Source organism: Narcine bancroftii, chromosome 4 (genome assembly GCF_036971445.1).
Source record: "Narcine bancroftii isolate sNarBan1 chromosome 4, sNarBan1.hap1, whole genome shotgun sequence".
NCBI classification, from domain to species: Eukaryota; Metazoa; Chordata; class Chondrichthyes; order Torpediniformes; family Narcinidae; genus Narcine; species Narcine bancroftii.
Window position 1 is genome coordinate 89,296,834 of NC_091472.1, and position 23,855 is coordinate 89,320,688.

The 23,855-nt window shown below is 42.3% G+C and overlaps 1 protein-coding gene across 6 annotated transcripts in view; it reads right to left on the reverse strand.

Annotated features, from left to right (window-relative positions):
• The window catches only part of atl2 (atlastin GTPase 2), a 95,593-nt gene that overhangs the window by 31,494 nt on the left and 40,244 nt on the right, over window positions 1–23,855 (reverse strand). For 5 of the 6 annotated variants that reach the window (XM_069931898.1, XM_069931902.1, XM_069931904.1 and 2 more), the window contains exons 3-6: window positions 18,371–18,505; window positions 9,060–9,164; window positions 8,643–8,693; window positions 2,547–2,603 (exon numbers count right to left, since the gene is read on the reverse strand). In XM_069931898.1, coding sequence (XP_069787999.1) covers window positions 2,547–2,603; window positions 8,643–8,693; window positions 9,060–9,164; window positions 18,371–18,505 — 348 coding nt within the window. The remainder of the gene's footprint in view (window positions 1–2,546; window positions 2,604–8,642; window positions 8,694–9,059; window positions 9,165–18,370; window positions 18,506–23,855) is intronic. The other variant, XM_069931901.1, reaches the window with a different exon arrangement.

The window sequence follows — 23,855 nt, forward strand, 5'->3', positions numbered from 1 at the left end:
CTGTAAATCTGTTCCAGAAACTTTTAAATGCTGTCATTGTTGCAATATTGAATATCCAGCCAAAAATGTGTTCTCAGCATGGTCCTACAAATAGCAGAAATAAAATTTCACCAAATAAATCTGTTACATACATGTTGATCAGGTAACAAGAACTTCCTTCCTAGGCAGTGGCAACAGACCTCACTTTCATTTTCTCACCTGAAGGTCAAACCCTTTGACACAAGTATTTCAACATTGTAATGCTGCAATGGTCTAGATAATAACTTCAAAATGCAGACTCAAGATTGCAATCAACGCAAGTTTTAGATGCAACAACTTATAACAATTAGAAGAACAAAAAATCTGCATCCAAGGTATATAGATGACATTTTCCAAGTTCTCGTATTTCCCAATTTCAAAACATGGCATCTTCACAGAAATGTAAGCGATGATATTCAGAATTACTATCTTATTTCCAATGAATCAAATTTCATATTTGCAGCTGTAAGTAACTTTAATTTGTTGATAAAGGAAATAAACATTTTGCATAACTGCATTTAGATTTTCATAACAATGAGTAAACAAAGCTTTTGGATATATTTAAAGTCATAACTATATAAAATAACAAGAAATTATTAAATCAAAAATATGAATTCAAATAAAAGCACCTCAAGAGCTTATATCTGTCATAATTCTCCAAAGAATGAGAGTATGTTCCCCGTATGCCCTAATATTACGACAACATTGTAACTATGGAAGCACTACAAATAATTCTTACTTAAAGGGATAGTCATAAAACTACAAATCAAAAACACAAGGTTTTAACCTTTACAAGATATAACCTTTTGCTTTTCTACTATTCACTATTAAAGATTATTTTAAACATCAAGGCAGTATCTAGTAGTCTTAAACTACAGTAAAATCTGTTATCCAGAATTTAAGCAACCAGCAACCTCAAGCAACTGGCAGGAAAATAAAATTGTGAAAATGCATAAAAAAGGTTTAAAATTGGCGAGCCTTGCCGTTAGTTCTCTATTCACACAACACGCAGACTCAAGCAAAATTCACTCATCCTGCATTTACCAATTCTCATTTGCTGGATACCTGGGGATTTACTGTATAAAGTTATTTTCTTTCTCTTTGGCTTGGCTTCGCGGACGAAGATTTATGGAGGGGGTAAAAAGTCCACGTCAGCTGCAGGCTCGTTTGTGGCTGACAAGTCCGATGCGGGACAGGCAGACACGGTTGCAGCGGTTGCAGGGGAAAATTGGTTGGTTGGGGTTGGGTGTTGGGTTTTTCCTCCTTTGCCTTTTGTCAGTGAGGTGGGCTCTGCGGTCTTCTTCAAAGGAGGTTGCTGCCCGCCAAACTGTGAGGCGCCAAGATGCACGGTTTGAGGCGTTATCAGCCCATTGGCGGTGGTCAATGTGGCAGGCACCAAGAGATTTCTTTAGGCAGTCCTTGTACCTTTTCTTTGGTGCACCTCTGTCACGGTGGCCAGTGGAGAGCTCGCCATATAACACGATCTTGGGAAGGCGATGGTCCTCCATTCTGGAGACGTGACCCATCCAGCGCAGCTGGATCTTCAGCAGCGTGGACTCGATGCTGTCGACCTCTGCCATCTCGAGTACTTCGACGTTAGGGATGAAAGCGCTCCAATGGATGTTGAGGATGGAGCGGAGACAACGCTGGTGGAAGCGTTCTAGGAGCCGTAGGTGGTGCCGGTAGAGGACCCATGATTCGGAGCCGAACAGGAGTGTGGGTATGACAACGGCTCTGTATACGCTTATCTTTGTGAGGTTTTTCAGTTGGTTGTTTTTCCAGACTCTTTTGTGTAGTCTTCCAAAGGCGCTATTTGCCTTGGCGAGTCTGTTGTCTATCTCATTGTCGATCCTTGCATCTGATGAAATGGTGCAGCCGAGATAGGTAAACTGGTTGACCGTTTTGAGTTTTGTGTGCCCGATGGAGATGTGGGGGGGCTGGTAGTCATGGTGGGGAGCTGGCTGATGGAGGACCTCAGTTTTCTTCAGGCTGACTTCCAGGCCAAACATTTTGGCAGTTATAATTTTATATTAACAGTCAACATTCAGGACAATTGTTTTTAACAATGTTAGCATTTGCTTTGCCACAATACCCACTGTTTTACACTCAAGAAATCCAGAAATATGGGGCACAGTACACGTCTTTCAGCCCTCCATGTTACGTTGACCTATATATTTCTACCAAAAAATGTTAAACCTTTCCTACCTCAAACCTCCATTTTTCTTTCATGCAAGTGCCAGTCTGATTCTCTTAAATGCCTATAATGTTTTAGCCTCCATCACCCCGGCAAGGCATTCCAGGCACCCACAACTGAGGAAAAACTTATCCCTGATGTCTCCCCTAAATTTTCTTCCCTTCACTTTGTACAGTTGACACATTTAATATCTCAAAAAGCCTCTCAGTCAGCCATTGTAAATTCTTAGGAACCCAAACAAAAATCTGAGTTTAGACAATAGATGCACAAAGGCAAGAATTTAGGTGATACAAATATGATTTCAGTAGTCATATTTCATAAAAATATACCAAACCTGAAAGGGCTTTTGATACACTTCTTCCATAGCCAGCCGGCCATATTCTGTAAAGAGCTACAAGAGGACAAAAAGTTGTGCAATTATTAAGAGCACCATTTTCATATTCAATTTAAAATTACAACTACAACACAGATGCTAATTAATAATTACCAACTTTTAAAGGGCTCAAAAATGTGCAGATATCTTAAATGTGCTAGAAATCAACATCACAGACAGAACCCATTTACCTGCATCATAGCTTTCCAGCAAGTTTCTGATCTCTATATGACCCCTCCCCTTCCCACAATCCACCCCAAGTACAGACATCCACTTCTGTCCAGAATAACTTCTCTGGACTCAAAGACTTTCCTTTTTGGCAGTCAAAGAGAAAAAAAAAATCACTATCATAGACTAAAAGAATGGCTTGCTGGAAGTGACCACATAGGAGTGGATGATGGCCTGAAGATCAGAGAATGCAAAAGTACAAGGAGGACAACAAAGTCAAATTAAGGAGAGAATTGTTGAGACTTACAGAATTTTGAATCAGGAATTGCTTCGAAGAAAAATAAAACAAATGCTAGAGTCAGCTCATGCAAAATATGATAAGACAAGGAAAAAGCTATTTGCTTTGAAAACACCTATAAAACAAATTTTTCATTTTTCTAGGCACCCACTTCAATAGTACAAAAAAGCTTAGCTAAGTGAGAAATATCCAACTGATGTGGGTCACAAGACCACTAAACCCATAAGGAGAATGGAATCCTTGAATGTACTGACAGAAGTAATCAATCCCACAATCCTCTAACCAATCAGTTCAGTACTGATAATTACAATGTTATATATTGGTGTGGGGAAAATGGGAGGTGATAGCTCAACTTGGTAGAAGAAATTAGTTGTAGCTGAACTAGACAAAATGAAACCGCATCATTTAAGGGGGGGGGGGGGGGGGTGGAAAGAAGAGGGGAAACAAGAGATAGATTGGTCCTGAAAACAGGATGCAACTCTAAGTCATGGAACACCACAGGAATCTATCTCTGCTTGAACATTGGTCCTGGGTTACCACAAGTCTGACCTGGTCTCTTCATGGGTAGAATATTGTGAAAGATGTGAATGCTTGTATCTCATTTTAAAATGTTAAAAAAGCCAAGCCTACATTTTACAAGTTGTCAGTGCTGAGAGTGAATTCAACAATATTCTTCTAAGCCAGCTGTTGAGTTTTATGGTAAATTACATTACTACAACCTTGGTTAGGAAATCAACAATTACCAAATAAACTGGTGGAAATGTTATGTCCACATGTGAAATTAGAGCTCCATAGCCATTTAGATAAATGGCAAGCATGAGTGACCAAGAGTCAAAGTGAGAAAGAAAATTAATAGTATACAAAAGGATTGAATGGTATGAGGGTCCTGAAATCAGAGGAAATTAAATGCAGGTAGTGCACTTATCAGAATGAAGGTTAAAAGGCCAAAAGTAGCTACAATAAAATTAATAAAGTCAAAGAGCAGTTGATTAAAAAGTGTTCAAATTTGCAGACTAGCCAGACTGCTTTAGAATATGATTGAGTGCATTATTCATCTGATAACAATAAATGTCAACAGGAGAGAAGCAAATTAAATAGTCCCAAAATGCAACCTCAAGAGAAAATTTATCTTTGGAGATTAATTGGGAGGATTTACACAGATGCCTTAATGTCAATTATAGCCTTAGGGATTGGCACCATCCTAATCTGCATCAAAAATGTATTTTCCTCTGGCACTATTACAAAATGGCATGGCATCCACAATAAACAGGCAAAGGGACCTGTACATCACTTGCAGCAGTAATCCACTCAAGTCACTGGATTACAGTGAAGAGGTCAAATTGTTCAAGATGCATCCAAGCTCCATACTTGTGCCATCATCTCCTGCACCATTACGGACCTCATCACTTCCAGCAGTCTTCCTTCCACAGCATATACCCTGTTTCCCAACCCACACTACCCAGTAACATCTCCTATAAGATCCACAACCCCAACTGTCCCAGTAGACCCATAGTCTCCTCATGCTTTTGCCCCACTGAACCTGTATCATCATACCTAGACTCCATTTTTTCCCACCTTGGTCCAGTCCCTTCGCACCAACGTCTAATATACCTCATGTGCCCTCCAAAACCTCAAACTGTTTCCTGGGCTGGACCACTTCATTTTCACTATGGATGTCCAGTCATTAAACACTTCCATCATAAAGAAGGTCTTGTGGTTCATCACTCCTTCTAACAAGAAACCTAACTAGTTTCTCTCCACCACCCACCTGTCTGGCAGAACTCACCTTCAATAACTTCTTTTGGTTCTCTCACTTTCCCCAAGTCAAAGGTACTTGCATGGGTCCCAGATATACTGGCCTTTTCATTGCATATTTGGAGCAACAATGTATGCTGCAAGCCTACACTAGCAAGGTTCCTCAACTCTTCCTGTTACATTGACAACTGCATTGATGCAGTCTCCTGAACACAATGAGCTGGTCAACTTTATCCACTTTGCTGCCAAATTCCACACTGACCTCAAATTCATTTCCTCCATCTCTCCCCTTTCTCAATCTTTCAGTCTCTTGAAATAGACAAAAACTACCTATAAGACATCTTTTATAAACCTTTCTCCACATGCTACACGCACCTCCTCCTTCACCACTATTCAGGGCTCCAAACAGTCCTTCTAAATGAAGCAATATCATTTGAACCTATAGGGGTAATTTACTGCATCCAGTGCTCCCAATGTGACCTTTCCTATAGAGAGAAGACTAGAAGCAGAGCTGCAGATTGTTTGAGCATCTTCGCTCTGTCTGCTGCAACTTCAAATACCTCCCAGTGGCCAACCACACTAATACCATACAATGACATGTTTTTCTATGGCCTCGTACTGCCAAATTAAGGTCACCCGCAAATTGGAGGATCAACACTTTAAATTCTGTTATGAAAGTCTTCAATTAGACACCATCAATATAGACTTCTCTAATACCCATGATCAACTAAATGTAGAGCAACTTGCACTGACATACAGCCTGAAGAGACCAGAGTGCAAGGTGATATTTCTCTTTGGGGAGGGGGGTGGGGGAGGGGGGGGTCCTGTGGGGGAGAGAGGCTGAAACAGTGGTAGAGATGGCAGCATACAGCAGCAACTGTGTGTAGCTCCGATGGGAGTCATCACATTCCCATTCAGAACTATTACAATTCAAACCCACAGCCACAGGAACCAACTTACCAGTAACGCTGTAGTAAGGTCTTTGGTAGATCAGTGATTGTCGGGATTGACAAACACAGGCAGATTCAAACAGCCAGCACACAAGCAGACGGGCCATTCAAAGACAAAGGGCAATTTGAACAGCCAATCCATGGTCTATTTAAAAGCCATGGGAGATGCTAGCGCATGGGCTATTCAAAGACCACAGGAGAGACAAAGAACTAACCTATAGCCCAGTTAAAGAAGACCCGACCACACCGTTGCAGTGAGGGCTATAGGTCAAACTAAGACTCCAGGCCCCGACAATTCTGCTCCCGACCATGCTCCTGACCAACATACAACCCTTGGAAAATAAACTGGATGAACTCAGCAGTAGAAGGACTATGTGATGTGCTTCACCCAAATATGGCTGAACTGAGCTATTCCGGATACAGTACTACAGCCCAAAGGCTTCACCCTCTATTTGATGGACTGGACACCAGTATCAGGAAAAACCCAGAAGAGGAAGGGTTGTGTCATCAATTCATTGTGATGCAAAAACATGGTTATATGCCAGTCCAGCTCCCTGACCTGGATGTCTGGTGATCTAGTGTTGCCCATTCTACTTGCCAAGGGAGTTCACCACCATCATCCCACATACAGCCCAAGGCTAAAATCAGGCAAGCACTGGACAGGCTGAGCAGTGATCAGCAGCCATAAGACAGCACACCCCAAAGCCTTCCTGATCATTGTAGGGGTCTTCAACCAAGCCATCGAAGCCTAACAAAATAAAACCAACGTCACTTACGAAACTAGAGGAGCCAATACACTTGACAATGGCTACACCAGCATGAAGAATGGTTACTAAGCCATGCCATGACCACACTTCAGTAAGTCTGATCACCTGGCTGTACATCTACTCCTGGTGTAGATGGAGGACTACAGCACAAATGGTGAAGACAATGAAAGTATGGTTGAGAGAGGCAGAGGAATGCTTGCAGGACTGCTTTGAATTGGTAGACTAGACTATATTAAAGGACTTATCCTCAAACTTGTGGTTAAGTATGTGCCCACGCATATATACTTGGATTATCCCAAGCAGAGAATGAATCAAAAACTCACAATCTGACAGCAAGATAGATGGCATGGCATTCAAGGACAACAATCCAGATTTCTACAGAAAGTCCAGATACAACCTATGGAAGGCCATCTTAGCAACAAAGAGGCAATTCAGAGGAAAGCTAGGGACAGAGTCAGATACTCTCTAGCTAAGGCAGAGATTGCATGCTATTACATGCTACAAGGTGAGGCTGAACACCATAAATGGCTGTGATGCTTCACTACCCAATGGGCTAAATACCTTATGTTCACTTTGAAAAAGAGATCTCAACTGTACCTATGAGGACACCCCTCTCTCCCCCCACCCCACTACCAGAAGCCAACAACGATGTGATAACTGTCCCAAAGGCCAACATCAGAACATCCTTCCAGAGGATCCTCACACAGGGTCAGCCCGATGGCATACCTAGCAGGTACTGAAAATCTGCCAACAAATTGCAGGAGTGTTCATGGACATTTTCAATTTCTCAATGCTACAGTTGGAGAAACACACCTGCTCCAAAAAGGGCATCAATTATTCTGTGCCCAGAAACAGCAGAGTGAGCTGGGTCAATGACCATCACCAAGTAGCAATTTCATCTAGTGATGAAATGCCAAATTAACTCATACCCAAGATCTATCCCACTGCAAATCACCTAATGTCACGATTGCTCCATAGCAGATGCAATATCACTGGCTTTCCACTCAGCCCTGGATCACGTAGATAACAGCAACAAGTAGATCAGGCTACTCTTCATTGAAGACACCACAGCTTTCAACACCATCATACCAAGTCAACAAGTTCCAAAAACTGGGCCTCTGCAACTGGATTCTTGACTTCCTCATTGGAAGACCACAGTCAGTATAAATTGGAAACAACATTTCCTTCTCACTGACAATCAACAAAAGTGCACCTCAAGGATAATGCTTAGCTCACTGGTCCATTTTCTCTACACCCATGACTGTGCAGCTAGGCACAATTCAAATGCTATCCACAAGTTTGCCGATAACCACAGTCCTCAGACAGCAATAATGAAGCGCACAGGAGGGAGACAGATCAGCTAATTGAACTGTGTCATAACTTTGCACTCAAAGTTAGCAAAATGAAGGAGCAGATTGGGCACTTCAAGTGTGGGAAATCAGAACATGGTCTACACCTCAGCAGTGCAGAAGGTCAAGAACTTCAAATTCATGGGTATAGCATCTCTGAAGATCTATCCTAGGCCTCTGTGTCAATGCAATCATGAAGGTTTGGCAGTGGCTATACTTCATGAGGAGTTAGAAGAGATTTTGTCTTTAACCAAAGACCAGCAAAATTCCTACAGGTGTATAGTGGAAAGCATTCTGACTGGTTGTATAATCTATAGAGATGGCAATGCACAGGACAGGGAAAAAAAATTAAAGTTGTGAACTCAGCCACCATCATCATGAGCATCAGCCTTCACTCCAAGAGATGGTGTCTTAAGAAAGCAGTTCTCTCAAGAACCCTCACCATCCATGCCATGCCCTCTTTACACTACTACCATCATGATACAGGAGCCTAAAGACAAGCACTCAGCGGCACAAGGACAGCTTCTTCCCCTCTTTCATCAGATTTCAGAATGGACAATGAACAACAGACACTACCTCACTATCTTATTTTGCACCATTTTTGAATGCAATTTATCACAATATGTGCACAACAAATTTTGTGACGTGTTCATGACAATAAATTCTGAATATGTGGAGACAACATACAGGGATGGTTGTATCAAAATATTTTTTTTTAAAAACTTAAAACATGATACATTACGATGTCCCTGCAAATCAAAGCACCATACCTGCAAATGTTGCAGATCATCTTCTTGAATGTTCTGAGATAAATTGTATACCTAGAAATTAAAACATTTTCATCATCATAGCAGCCCATGAGGTTTTTGGTCGATCATTCTTATGGCCGATTTTCTGGATAAAATGGTCCCGTCTTGTGTCTTTTTCTTTCAAGGCACAATTCTGAAAAAGTTATTACTCATCTCCACTTCAGCCAAAACATTTCAGATAATTTTGACTTGATTTTTCCAGTCACCTATGCACAATTTGAGAAATTACCAAGACTTGATTCAATATAGTAACTCAATTTTTATTCTACCCAAGAACATTAAAATCAGCCGTCTTATGAAAAATGCCTACATAAACATCAGACAATCCAATGATTGTGAACATCATTACTAATAAGCAGTTTGAAATTTAACCTTTACCTGAACAGAACTCGTCATGGTGCTAAGAGCAAAAACAGTAGCACAGTCTCTTATGGTTGATTGGCTGTCAAAGGCCCCCTGAGTATCCATTAAAAGGACTGCAACCTGGAAGAAAATAATTACAATTTGAAGCTGCCCCCTTTTATATAAACAGCATGCATGAAAATAGTGTGTATTTTGGACTATGAAATGGGACATTTATTGTCATACATAGAAATACAATGAACACATTCACTGAAATCCTTGCTTGCTGCAGAGAAACAGGTATTTTGGGGAAAAATCAAGATGCATTAAATAGAGGATTATGGGTGTGAGGAAGGGAAATTAGATTGTCATGGAGCAGGTTTAAATAAGTTGACAATATTGGCACCGAAAGGCCCGCATTGTGGTGTTATGTTCTAAATTACCAAATAAAAAGAAATAATGAATGAAATATTTAGCACATAAAATAAGTAGCATTTCAATAAAGGAAGGTTCAAGCCACTGATAGCCACTGGGGGGAAAAAACTTATTGGAATCAGAGGTGGACTTTAGGCTTCTGTACCTTCCTGAAGCAGCAGAAAGATTGTGAGCAGGGTGATAGTAATTATATGAGGCAGCATCTCACATAGTTGTTTTCAATGGACAAGAAATAGGATCCTATGATGGGACTTGGGTAATGTTTGTTACCTTCTGCAGAATTTAAAAATATTTCTAAGCTCAATACAACATAGGTCAATGGAATTTCAATAGCCTTTTTCAGGTGGCCAGAATACCCCAATATCTTTGGCTTGGCTTCGCGGACGAAGATTTATTGAGGGGGTAAAATGTCCACGTCAGCTGCAGGCTCGTTGGTGGCTGACAAGTCCGATGCGGGACAGGCAGACACGGTTGCAGCGGAAAATTGGTTGGTTGGGGTTGGGTGTTGGGTTTTTCCTCCTTTGCCTTTTGTCAGTGAGGTGGGCTCTGCGGTCTTCTTCAAAGGAGGTTGCTGCCCGCCAAACTGTGAGGTGCCAAGATGCACGGTTTGAGGCGATACCAGCCAACTGGCGGTGGTCAATGTGGCAGGCACCAAGAGATTTCTTTAGGCAGTCCTTGTACCTTTTCTTTGGTGCACCTCTGTCACGGTGGCCAGTGGAGAGCTCGCCATATAACACGATCTTGGGAAGGCGATGGTCCTCTATTCTGGAGACGTGAACCACCCAGCGCAGCTGGATCTTCAGCAGCGTGGACTCGATGCTGTCGACCTCTGCCATCTCGAGTACTTCGACGTTAGGGATGAAAGCGCTCCAATGAATGTTGAGGATGGAGCGGAGACAACGCTGGTGGAAGCGTTCAAGGAGCCGTAGGTGATGCCGGTAGAGGACCCATGATTCGGAGCCGAACAGGAGTGTGGGTATGACAACGGCTCTGTATACGCTTATCTTTGTGAGGTTTTTCAGTTGGTTGTTTTTCCAGACTCTTTTGTGTAGTCTTCCAAAGGCGCTATTTGCCTTGGCGAGTCTGTTGTCTATCTCGTTGTCGATCCTTGCATCTGATGAAATGGTGCAGCCGAGATAGGTAAAATGGTTGACCGTTTTGAGTTTTGTGTGCCCGATGGAGATGTGGGGGGACTGGTAGTCATGGTGGGGAGCTGGCTGATGGAGGAACTCAGTTTTCTTCAGGCTGACTTCCAGGCCAAACATTTTGGCAGTTTCCGCAAAACAGGACGTCAAGCGCTGAAGAGCTGGCTCTGAATGGGCAACTAAAGCGGCATCGTCTGCAAAGAGTAGTTCATGGACAAGTTGCTCTTGTGTCTTGGTGTGAGCTTGCAGGCGCCTCAGATTGAAGAGACTGCCATCCGTGCGGTACCAGATGTAAACAGCGTCTTCATTGTTGAGGTCTTTCATGGCTTGGTTCAGCATCATGCTGAAGAAGATTGAAAAGAGGGTTGGTGCGAGAACACAGCCTTGCTTCACGCCATTGTTAATGGAGAAGGGTTCAGAGAGCTCATTGCTGTATCTGACCCGACCTTGTTGGTTTTCGTGCCACGTAAAATACCCAAATGCAGCAGTTGTGAGGCCACCTGAAAGCAGAGAATCCTGACCCGAGGAGTACTTACCCAACCCTCTTCAAGTAGGTGTATTCAGAGCACTCCCCCTAGGCACCTGAAAGCGGGCGGGACTACAGCCACAGTTGACAGGAGCCAGCGTTTGCCCTGCAGCACCTCTCCCTGCTGCGGTCCTTTCAGGTGCCAGAACAGCACTTTGCACACACCCACAGCCAGCTCTGGAGCCGCATTTTCCCAGCTATTTCACCTGAAAGCGGCTATTGACTGACAGCTACAATGGCACAATTTTAAAACAAAGATTGTCAAAGCTGCATGTATTTATTGATAGCAGTGGAAATATTGCCCCCAAAGAATTCCAGAATAACAATGCAGGAAGAATCTATCTGGCCAATCATGTCCAATCCTTTAAAGAGCTTATGAATAATTTGTCTTCCAATTATACAACTTCTTGACATTTTAAATGAAATTGCAGTTGCAAATCATTTAACTCAGTGTATTAATTAATAACATGCATAATTAGCCTATGATATTGAACTTTTGGCTAACTAAGAGAATTGGATAAATCTGCTAACCAGCTAGCAGGAGAAATAGGATAGGACTTTTGGTTTGACAAAGAGGCAAAATAATGCAGGTACACAATCCTTTATCCAGACATCTAAAATCCAGAAAGCTCCAAAATCCGGTAAGTAGGAAAAGAGGCGGCCAATGCTTGGGGGAGACAGCAGCACAATTTGGGTGGGCTTTTCGAAATCCAGAAAAAATCCAAAATTCGGAACACACTGTCCCCCAAGGGTTCTGGATAAAGGATCGTGTACCTGTACAATTTAAATCAATAGCATCAAATACAAGCAAGAGTAATTAGAACTAGCCAATTTGTTTTGTTTATAATGGGATTTTCCTTACGAGATGTCATTTAACATTTTTTGATGTTTTTGTATTTAATTTTAATATAGATAGCACAGTAACAGGCCTTACTGGTCCACAAATCCATGCCACACAAATACACCAATTAACCTACAAACACCATACATTTTGAACGAGTGTTGGAAATCTGGGAACACTGAGGAAACCCATGCATTCATGGTAAGAACGTACAAACTCCTTACAGACATAGACCAGACCAGAGAAATTACTGAGACTATTCATCTTAAAACAGATTGGGTAATAGAACAAAAGATAGCACTGTACAGGCTTTTCAGTCCATGATGTCATGCCAATCTCCATAAACCTACAACAATCTAAACCTCACACCCATAACCCTCTTTTTCTTGCATCTGTATACAGATAGATCCCAACTTACAATGTTTCGACATGATATTTCAAAGTTCCAAGTGTCAGAATCTGTTTTGACTAAAGGTAAGTTGGGGTCTACCTGTATCAATGTGGCTGCTTTTCCTTCTTTGAAGGAAATTTTCATTCCAAACAGTGCATAGAGATAGATTCCTACTGTCACCTTCTCTCCCACCCCCCCCACCGCCTTCCCGAGGGAGACAGAGGAACATTTCAATTTTCAATGCAAGTCCCTGAACCCCATCGTAAGTCGGGGTCTATGGGTACCTATCTAAGTCTTTTCAATGTTCCCATTGTACCAAATGACTACCACCTCTGGTAATGCATTCTAGGCACCCCTCATTCCCTGTGCAAGAAAACTCCCCAAACCTTTCTCCCTTCACCTTATACAGATGTTCTCTGGTAATTGCTACAGTCACCATGGGAAAAATGTGCTGCTTTTCCACCCTACCTCTGCCTCTAAATCTTGTAGCCACCTCTCATCCTTCTTTGCTCCAAAGAGAAACCATGCCTCACAAGACATGTTGTCCAAACCAGGCATCATCCTAGTAAATCTCCTCTCTCTAAAGCTTCCACATCCTTTCAGTAATGAGACAACCAGACAATATTTGAGCCCTTCATCAAGGTATGATGAAGGGCTCAAGCTCAAAACATTGGTTATGCCTCTTTATCTTTGCTATATAAAGTACATGGTTTAACCGGGGTTTCTCCAGCTTTGTTTTTACTTTAACCATGGTATCTACAGACTTTCAGGTTTTATTTTTGAACATAATATTCCAATTGTGGTTTAACCAAAATTTTATAGAGTTGCAACATTACCTTACACTTCTTAACTCAATCTCTGACTAATGAAGGCCAGCATATCACAAGCCTCAACTACCCTATCAACCTGCATGGCCACCTTGACTCCTCTACAGATTTGGACTCCCATGTCCTTCCTGACTTTTGCTTTTTCAACTTTGTGTATACTTCCTTCTTCACTAGCTGCCTCACCTCTTGTCCACCACCGTTCACTTATCCTACCATCTTTTCCTTCAGTGGGATAAATCTATCCAGAACCCTGTGCAAGTGTCCTAAACATCCTCCACATTTCTTGTGTGCTTTTCCCCAAGAAAATCTGTTCCAATTAATTCTCTCCAATTCCTGCCTATCCCCATATTAACTAGCTCTGCCCCAATTAAACATTTTTATCATTTTGTCTACTCCCATCCTGTCAACAGTAATGCTAAAGCTCAGGGTGTTGTGGTCACTGTCACCAAAATGCTTCCCCACTGAGAGATTTATCAAGCTGACCAAGTTCATTACCTAGTACTAGATCCAGTATGACCTCTCCTCTAGCTGGCTTGCTCACAATGTTAGGAATCCTTGTTGGATACTGCTAAAAAATTCTGACCCATCTATTCCTCTTTCAGTAAGGAGGTGCCAGTCAATATTAGGCAAGTTGAAGATTCCCATAACTTCCAACACTTATTTGTTCATCATTCCAAAATCTGCCTACTTATCTGCTCCCCAGTGTCCTGAAGGCTATTCAGGGGCCTATAAACTAGACCCAATGGATTTATCACCCCTTTCGTGTTTCTGACTTCCACCCACACAGACACGGTTGACGATCCCTCCGCAATGTCCTTCCTTCTTGCAGCTCTGACATTATCCCTGATTAGTAATGTTACTCAATCCTTCTTCCCAACCCTCCCCCCCAAATATTTTAACCTCCCTTCCCATCCATTTGAAACATCCAAAACCATAATTGAAGGGAAAATAGATCCCAAGGTTAGTGATTAGTGCCACACCTTTACCAGTGATCGGGCCTGGACAAGGGTTAGAATCCAACTCTTTGAGGGGTTTGTACCTTCTCCCGCTGTCTGCGTGGGTTTTCTCTGGGGGCTCCAGCTTCCTCCCACTGTTCAAAAATGTATTGGGGTGTAGGTTAATGGGGTGTAAATTGAGCACCACAGATTCCTGGGCCAAAATGGGCTGTACCATGCTATAGGTCTAAGTAGAATGTTACTAGGAAAAACTGTGGTAGGACTCATTAAATTGTTCTTGAAAAGAAAAGCTGGCATAGGTTGGATGCTGTGTTGATTTAATGGTTCTAGACTAAAATACAAACTTAGAATGTAGTGAATAGAGATCAAATGGGTGTAAGCACACAAGACCTTGAAGACTGAAGAACAGGTTGAGAAGTACAATAGAAAGCCATTGCTCCCTTAAATTTGCACTGTATGTCTCTACACACCAATGATAAACCCTAAAAGCTTTAATTGACTTCATTTTCCTCTGGCCACTGAACTTTAGGATGAATATGAAAATCTTGGAGCTTGTAGTCATTGCACTGGTACCATGAAGTTGTATGAAAAGATTAAGAAAATAGTGCTTTTCCCATAGTTCTGAAAACATTATGGTGAGATTTAATAAAAATATTGAAAATATGCAGAAAATAAGTGGAAAATTATTTTCTGTATCAGAGGACAAATGAAAAATATACCCCCAAACCCCTAACAGACATTGTTTATAGACAATTCCCGTTCTTTATGTTCAAATGTATGATCTGAAATGTACAGCAAGAAAATAACAGGAACAGATTTACATCTTGCAAAGGGGAAAATTGGACCAGTCCAAGGAAAAATTACTTGGACACTGAAAAGATGGAGTCAATTAACTGGATAGCTCTTACAAACACCAAGTACTAGCAGGTGCTCTCCCAGTCCTGTACCATTTTATGATTCACCACAGCATTCAAGATCAAGTTACAAAATGATTAATGATTTTATACAACTTTTTTCAAATAAGCAGAGAAAATCTCATGACAATATTCAAGAGGAGGGAAAATGACTGTAGACACCCTATACCCTAATGCTTACAGCATCACCTGAAATCTATAGAGGTATCCCTGACTTGCATCCATATGACCAAATGCAAAAAACATTTATGCGTAATTAGTGCCCAGCATGCAGACACCGTTCTGTAGGCATGCAAGATGAAAAATCCATCCCTTGCCAATAGATTGTCTAATTCCACTGTTTCAACAATTTTCAAGGACAAAGACAATACACGAGGCAGTAAAAGGTTCTGCAAGTATGAAGAGCCTTCTTGATTCCTGTGCACATGCACAAGTCTTCGGTTGGCGCATGTACAAGAGCACGAATATCATCAGGGTGCTTAACTCATGCATGTGCCAACCAAACTCCAATACACAAACCCACCATGCATGTGCCAACCAAAGACTCACGCACAGGAATAAAGATGGCTGCGCCCAGTCAATGGACCCTGGGATGCCGTCTAACAAAGTACGTATGCACATTTTGGCTCATACATGCCCTGTATCCCTGTTTATAGTTTGTCAAATACAGGTAGTCCTCAACTTCCAACCTACACAAGTTATATACATCTGCACACATGACTAATTATTTTTATTTAAGAAATCTTTAAAACTACTGTACAAGAACATTTTGTATTAAAAGTACTGTACAGTGGTCCCAACTCCTGGCAGCAGGCCAAGGTCCCCGAGTTGCAACTAACTTGGTCCCAATTACGGTCACAAGTCAGAGACTACCTGGACAACATTTGACTAAAGTTTGCTTTATGTCTTCGGTATTCCACGCGTGAGCACAAAATTCCAACTTGCATCCATTCTGAGATACAACCAATCCTTCGGTCCCAATTACAGCCATAAATCAGAGATTACCTACACTCAATTGCAATTGGCATTAATCATGCCATTGTGACCATTAGCTCTTCACATTATCCTAAGCAACTCCAGTCTCAGTTTATCACCAGGGATATTAATACTATTCTTTCATTTGTTCTTTCAAAAATATCTCTGGCCTAGGTAAAATCTGCTTATTCAAGTCCAACATCTTCAAGTTTTCAATAAGTGAGCTTCCTTTAGTTTTGAAGGCTGCATTTTGGTCTGAGCAAACTGTACAGCATGCTTATTAAAACAATTAGAATTAAAAGGTAATTCATGAATGTATTGTAGAATGACCCAAGTCTCAAAAAGGACTAAACAACTGTAAACACTCAACAAACTAAAACAGTCCAGTTTTTAAAAAAATTATTAATGACAAAAATAGTTGAGAATACACATTTTGATATGTTCTATTTCGTATCACTTGCATATTCAATATTTTGCCTGCAAATTTATAGAAATTGGAATTCTGCTTAGACACTCAAAGATGCAACTTGTCCAGATACAAGTTGTGGATTAAAAGTCTTCTCACAGCTAAACTAGGTTTCAAAAACCAGAGGCCAAAGGAGCACACAATTAGGATGATTTATGAATGGACCTCAAAATTGTTCATTTTCAAACCCTGGATTACAGAAGCCTCTATTCAAAATTCTTCTGCTGATAGATAGGATCTTTCTTGTAAAGTAAAATACCACTCTGTGTAATATACAAACACATATCTAAAGTGGAGCATGCAAGTGAAATTCAATTGCATCTCTTTTGATTAGATAATTATACAGTTCTAGCTAAAAAAAAATGTTCACATTTGCTTCACATGCAGACATTTGTTCCATTTATTTTTAGGGATGGTTTCAATTACTCTCAATTAGATGCTACTTTGTTGGACAACAAAACTATTATGTTTTCATTGATTCAAGGAAAATAATGTTTATTACACAATGTCTTTCTTTGGCTTGGCTTCGCGGACGAAGATTTATGGAGGGGGTAAAAAGTCCACGTCAGCTGCAGGCTCGTTTGTGGCTGACCAGTCCGATGCGGGACAGGCAGACACGATTGCAGCGGTTGCAAGGGAAAATTGGTTGGTTGGGGTTGGGTGTTGGGTTTTTCCTCCTTTGCCTTTTGTCAGTGAGGTGGGCTCTGCGGTCTTCTTCAAAGGAGGCTGCTGCCCGCCAAACTGTGAGGCGCCAAGATGCACGGTTTGAGGCGTTATCAGCCCACTGGCAGTGGTCAATGTGGCAGGCACCAAGAGATTTCTTTAGGCAGTCCTTGTACCTTTTCTTTGGTGCACCTCTGTCACGGTGGCCAGTGGAGAGCTCGCCATATAATACGATCTTGGGAAGGCGATGGTCCTCCATTCTGGAGACGTGACCCATCCAGCGCAGCTGGATCTTCAGCAGCGTGGACTCGATGCTGTCGACCTCTGCCATCTCGAGTACCTCGACGTTAGGGGTGTGAGCGCTCCAATGGATGTTGAGGATGGAGCGGAGACAACGCTGGTGGAAGCGCTCTAGGAGCCGTAGGTGGTGCCGGTAGAGGACCCATGATTCGGAGCCGAACAGGAGTGTGGGTATGACAACGGCTCTGTATACGCTTATCTTTGTGAGGTTTTTCAGTTGGTTGTTTTTCCAGACTCTTTTGTGTAGTCTTCCAAAGGCGCTATTTGCCTTGGCGAGTCTGTTGTCTATCTCATTGTCGATCCTTGCATCTGATGAAATGGTGCAGCCGAGATAGGTACATCAATGTACATCAGGAATATCAACCTTTTGTGGGATACAGTTTTCTATGATGACCAGAAATCATTGCTTTTTGAAGTAGAATCCTTAATATAAGATGTAGTTAGGGAGGGTGGTAAATAAACTAGTTATTTTAGCTGCAGTTTTAAAATATATTCTTTGCTTTTAATTCTCAGGGTAGATTTCCAAATGTTGGAACCCTACGATCAAGGGATGAGATTTTACAAACATCAAGGAAACTCAGTAATGAGAACTTTAAGTAACAGTGCAAGGATCTATGCTAGCTTTGGATTTTAGCAACAAAAATTGGTGACTAGCATTTAAAGCACTTAAATAATTTAAATGCTTTAAAATAAATTCCCATTTTTACAAATGTAATCCTCCCAAAATGGTAAATAATTGACTTAGCTTTTTGACTTCATTCTGGCTGAGACAAGCTCAAAATAAAACAACAGATTAGCAGAAATTTAACTATCTGTAGACAGCACCTAGACAGAAAAACTAAACCCATACATAATGGGCATGACCCACGTAGTATGTAATCTTTTGTAGAATTCAATGTTAAGCACACCTGGCTTCCATCAGATTTGGGGATCACAAAAACTTCACTCCAAATTTGTATACCAGTTGTTTCTCGTTCACATCCACCTCGCCAGGTAAACCCAGTCAATGGCTCTTCATCGCCACCTAGCCAGTTGCCAGGATCCTGCAGAGAGAAACATACAACTTGCACAATAATTGCAGAAAAATTCCACACATTTAAATATTACAGTAGAGTGTTATTTTGACCAAAATTCAAAATCTGAAGTTAATTCCGTCCAAAAAAGCTAACCACTTTACAAATTTAGATTAGATTAAACTTTGTCATTGTGCCAAGTAAATTACAAAGCCAATGAAATACAATTAGCATCCAACCAGAAGTTTAAAAAAATGCTGTATACAAATAATTGGATAGAAGGGTAAAGAAGTCCATAGTTAGGGTGAGATGCATCCTTGATGATGCTCTTCGCCCTGCCCACAGGGTTTCTGAAAGATGATTGCTGATACACCTGTAATTAACATACAGAAAGTAATTCATTAGAATAGATCAATGGCCTGCTCCTGTGCTGTACTGTTTTATACTTAATTTATAGAGACAAGTCATTTAAAAATAATGTTTGTATGAATTTCTTGCAGAGAATGGCAAATCTTTGGAATTCTTCAAAGGGATTCAGAGGAAAGATCATTGGGAAGGATGGGAAAAAGAGTATACATTTTCAAACGATTCAGGAATTGAGGGCTTGATGGCCTGCATCACAGAATTTAAACAAAATCTGAAGCAATGCTAATTAGCAATAATATTTCAAAGGCTGCACTACTATTTGAGAAAACGAGAGAGAAATGTACTCCAACATTAAATATCAGTAAAATGCTAGGAATCTATCAAAGACATGCAACAGGGCACTAAGTAATTCAAGGTCATTTAAAGGAATACAATATTTGACAATTATTTATTTTGGTGGTATGGATATAGCAAAGTAAATAAGCAGGAATCACTTGCTCATTTTCCAAAGGGGAAAAAAAAATCATCTAAAATGGGGTTCAAGGAGACAGGAGGCTTTTACACAATGTTGGTGAAAGAACAAAACAATAGTATTATAACAAAACTCAAAAGCTTCAGATGCCTGAGCAACAATGAGCTGGAGGAACTCAATGGTTCAGGAAGTATTCATATTTCTGATTTATGGAAATTACAGCAGGAGGGGATGAAATAAAATTTATCAAGGGGAAAAGTGAGAGGGTAAAGAAGCTAGGGAGGGTTGAAGAGGTGAAAGGGTATTGGACAGAAAGCAGAGACCAGTAAAGGGAGACCAGTAAAGGGAGACCAGTAAAGGGAGACCAGTAAAGGGAGACCAGTAAAGGGAGACCAGTAAAGGGAGACCAGTAAAGGGAGACCAGTAAAGGGAGACCAGTAAAGGGAGACCAGTAAAGGGAGACCAGTAAAGGGAGACCAGTAAAGGGAGACCAGTAAAGGGAGACCAGTAAAGGGAGACCAGTAAAGGGAGACCAGTAAAGGGAGACCAGTAAAGGGAGACCAGTAAAGGGAGACCAGTAAAGGGAGACCAGTAAAGGGAGACCAGTAAAGGGAGACCAGTAAAGGGAGACCAGTAAAGGGAGACCAGTAAAGGGAGACCAGTAAAGGGAGACCAGTAAAGGGAGACCAGTAAAGGGAGACCAGTAAAGGGAGACCAGTAAAGGGAGACCAGTAAAGGGAGACCAGTAAAGGGAGACCAGTAAAGGGAGACCAGTAAAGGGAGACCAGTAAAGGGAGACCAGTAAAGGGAGACCAGTAAAGGGAGACCAGTAAAGGGAGACCAGTAAAGGGAGACCAGTAAAGGGAGACCAGTAAAGGGAGACCAGTAAAGGGAGACCAGTAAAGGGAGACCAGTAAAGGGAGACCAGTAAAGGGAGACCAGTAAAGGGAGACCAGTAAAGGGAGACCAGTAAAGGGAGACCAGTAAAGGGAGACCAGTAAAGGGAGACCAGTAAAGGGAGACCAGTAAAGGGAGACCAGTAAAGGGAGACCAGTAAAGGGAGACCAGTAAAGGGAGACCAGTAAAGGGAGACCAGTAAAGGGAGACCAGTAAAGGGAGACCAGTAAAGGGAGACCAGTAAAGGGAGACCAGTAAAGGGAGACCAGTAAAGGGAGACCAGTAAAGGGAGACCAGTAAAGGGAGACCAGTAAAGGGAGACCAGTAAAGGGAGACCAGTAAAGGGAGACCAGTAAAGGGAGACCAGTAAAGGGAGACCAGTAAAGGGAGACCAGTAAAGGGAGACCAGTAAAGGGAGACCAGTAAAGGGAGACCAGTAAAGGGAGACCAGTAAAGGGAGACCAGTAAAGGGAGACCAGTAAAGGGAGACCAGTAAAGGGAGACCAGTAAAGGGAGACCAGTAAAGGGAGACCAGTAAAGGGAGACCAGTAAAGGGAGACCAGTAAAGGGAGACCAGTAAAGGGAGACCAGTAAAGGGAGACCAGTAAAGGGAGACCAGTAAAGGGAGACCAGTAAAGGGAGACCAGTAAAGGGAGACCAGTAAAGGGAGACCAGTAAAGGGAGACCAGTAAAGGGAGACCAGTAAAGGGAGACCAGTAAAGGGAGACCAGTAAAGGGAGACCAGTAAAGGGAGACCAGTAAAGGGAGACCAGTAAAGGGAGACCAGTAAAGGGAGACCAGTAAAGGGAGACCAGTAAAGGGAGACCAGTAAAGGGAGACCAGTAAAGGGAGACCAGTAAAGGGAGACCAGTAAAGGGAGACCAGTAAAGGGAGACCAGTAAAGGGAGACCAGTAAAGGGAGACCAGTAAAGGGAGACCAGTAAAGGGAGACCAGTAAAGGGAGACCAGTAAAGGGAGACCAGTAAAGGGAGACCAGTAAAGGGAGACCAGTAAAGGGAGACCAGTAAAGGGAGACCAGTAAAGGGAGACCAGTAAAGGGAGACCAGTAAAGGGAGACCAGTAAAGGGAGACCAGTAAAGGGAGACCAGTAAAGGGAGACCAGTAAAGGGAGACCAGTAAAGGGAGACCAGTAAAGGGAGACCAGTAAAGGGAGACCAGTAAAGGGAGACCAGTAAAGGGAGACCAGTAAAGGGAGACCAGTAAAGGGAGACCAGTAAAGGGAGACCAGTAAAGGGAGACCAGTAAAGGGAGACCAGTAAAGGGAGACCAGTAAAGGGAGACCAGTAAAGGGAGACCAGTAAAGGGAGACCAGTAAAGGGAGACCAGTAAAGGGAGACCAGTAAAGGGAGACCAGTAAAGGGAGACCAGTAAAGGGAGACCAGTAAAGGGAGACCAGTAAAGGGAGACCAGTAAAGGGAGACCAGTAAAGGGAGACCAGTAAAGGGAGACCAGTAAAGGGAGACCAGTAAAGGGAGACCAGTAAAGGGAGACCAGTAAAGGGAGACCAGTAAAGGGAGACCAGTAAAGGGAGACCAGTAAAGGGAGACCAGTAAAGGGAGACCAGTAAAGGGAGACCAGTAAAGGGAGACCAGTAAAGGGAGACCAGTAAAGGGAGACCAGTAAAGGGAGACCAGTAAAGGGAGACCAGTAAAGGGAGACCAGTAAAGGGAGACCAGTAAAGGGAGACCAGTAAAGGGAGACCAGTAAAGGGAGACCAGTAAAGGGAGACCAGTAAAGGGAGACCAGTAAAGGGAGACCAGTAAAGGGAGACCAGTAAAGGGAGACCAGTAAAGGGAGACCAGTAAAGGGAGACCAGTAAAGGGAGACCAGTAAAGGGAGACCAGTAAAGGGAGACCAGTAAAGGGAGACCAGTAAAGGGAGACCAGTAAAGGGAGACCAGTAAAGGGAGACCAGTAAAGGGAGACCAGTAAAGGGAGACCAGTAAAGGGAGACCAGTAAAGGGAGACCAGTAAAGGGAGACCAGTAAAGGGAGACCAGTAAAGGGAGACCAGTAAAGGGAGACCAGTAAAGGGAGACCAGTAAAGGGAGACCAGTAAAGGGAGACCAGTAAAGGGAGACCAGTAAAGGGAGACCAGTAAAGGGAGACCAGTAAAGGGAGACCAGTAAAGGGAGACCAGTAAAGGGAGACCAGTAAAGGGAGACCAGTAAAGGGAGACCAGTAAAGGGAGACCAGTAAAGGGAGACCAGTAAAGGGAGACCAGTAAAGGGAGACCAGTAAAGGGAGACCAGTAAAGGGAGACCAGTAAAGGGAGACCAGTAAAGGGAGACCAGTAAAGGGAGACCAGTAAAGGGAGACCAGTAAAGGGAGACCAGTAAAGGGAGACCAGTAAAGGGAGACCAGTAAAGGGAGACCAGTAAAGGGAGACCAGTAAAGGGAGACCAGTAAAGGGAGACCAGTAAAGGGAGACCAGTAAAGGGAGACCAGTAAAGGGAGACCAGTAAAGGGAGACCAGTAAAGGGAGACCAGTAAAGGGAGACCAGTAAAGGGAGACCAGTAAAGGGAGACCAGTAAAGGGAGACCAGTAAAGGGAGACCAGTAAAGGGAGACCAGTAAAGGGAGACCAGTAAAGGGAGACCAGTAAAGGGAGACCAGTAAAGGGAGACCAGTAAAGGGAGACCAGTAAAGGGAGACCAGTAAAGGGAGACCAGTAAAGGGAGACCAGTAAAGGGAGACCAGTAAAGGGAGACCAGTAAAGGGAGACCAGTAAAGGGAGACCAGTAAAGGGAGACCAGTAAAGGGAGACCAGTCTGAACTCAAGAGTAAACAAATTGTGCTCAGTGCTACACGACTTTACTTGCTAGGCTGCTTTAATGCAGGAAGGTAATCTGCAGGTTGAACAAACAATCAGGAAGACAAATGTATAATGCTCTATTGCAAAAAAAAAGTACAACTGCAATTTTATATGCCTTGTGAAGAGCTACATGAAGTATTATACAATTTTGGTTTGCATACCAAAAATATACAGTGCATGCCTTAGATTTCTGATTTTGCAAATTCATTAGATCTAACCAGGGCATGAAACTCACACCAAGGAGGTCGTCAAGATATACTTACTCCTATAGGAAATTAGAAGGACCGAGCTAATTGAAACAAGACAGCTAGTGTAAATGTGAGAGGTGGTTTCTTTTGAATGGAACTGGTAATGATGGCTTCAGGATAAGATGCCATTGTGGCAAACTGCACCATTCCATTATCAAATTGACATCTGTAGTTGCAGGTTCCGCAGGATCAGGAGTTCCCAGTGGACAGGGAGCAAAAAGAACTCAGAGCCATGCAACTTCAGAGGTCAGGTGACTGATATCACACTAATTTTAATTTAAACTACTGCGAAGATTCCAATAAACAGTTCTGTTGATTCAGCACACAGAGAACTTCTGTTGTGCTATATTCACTATACTGGCATTTTGAGCCTCACTATGGATACACAGAACACAATTATTTTGGACATCGCAGCCACAGGTCTGATTTGAGCAGGCCAAGGCCCAGTTCTATCTATGCCAGATTACCGCTGATGTAATGAAGTATGTCATTGCATTACTGGACCAAGCCACTGCGGGGCGTACTTTCAATTTATTAAGCCAGCCTACAATCAATGACAGGTA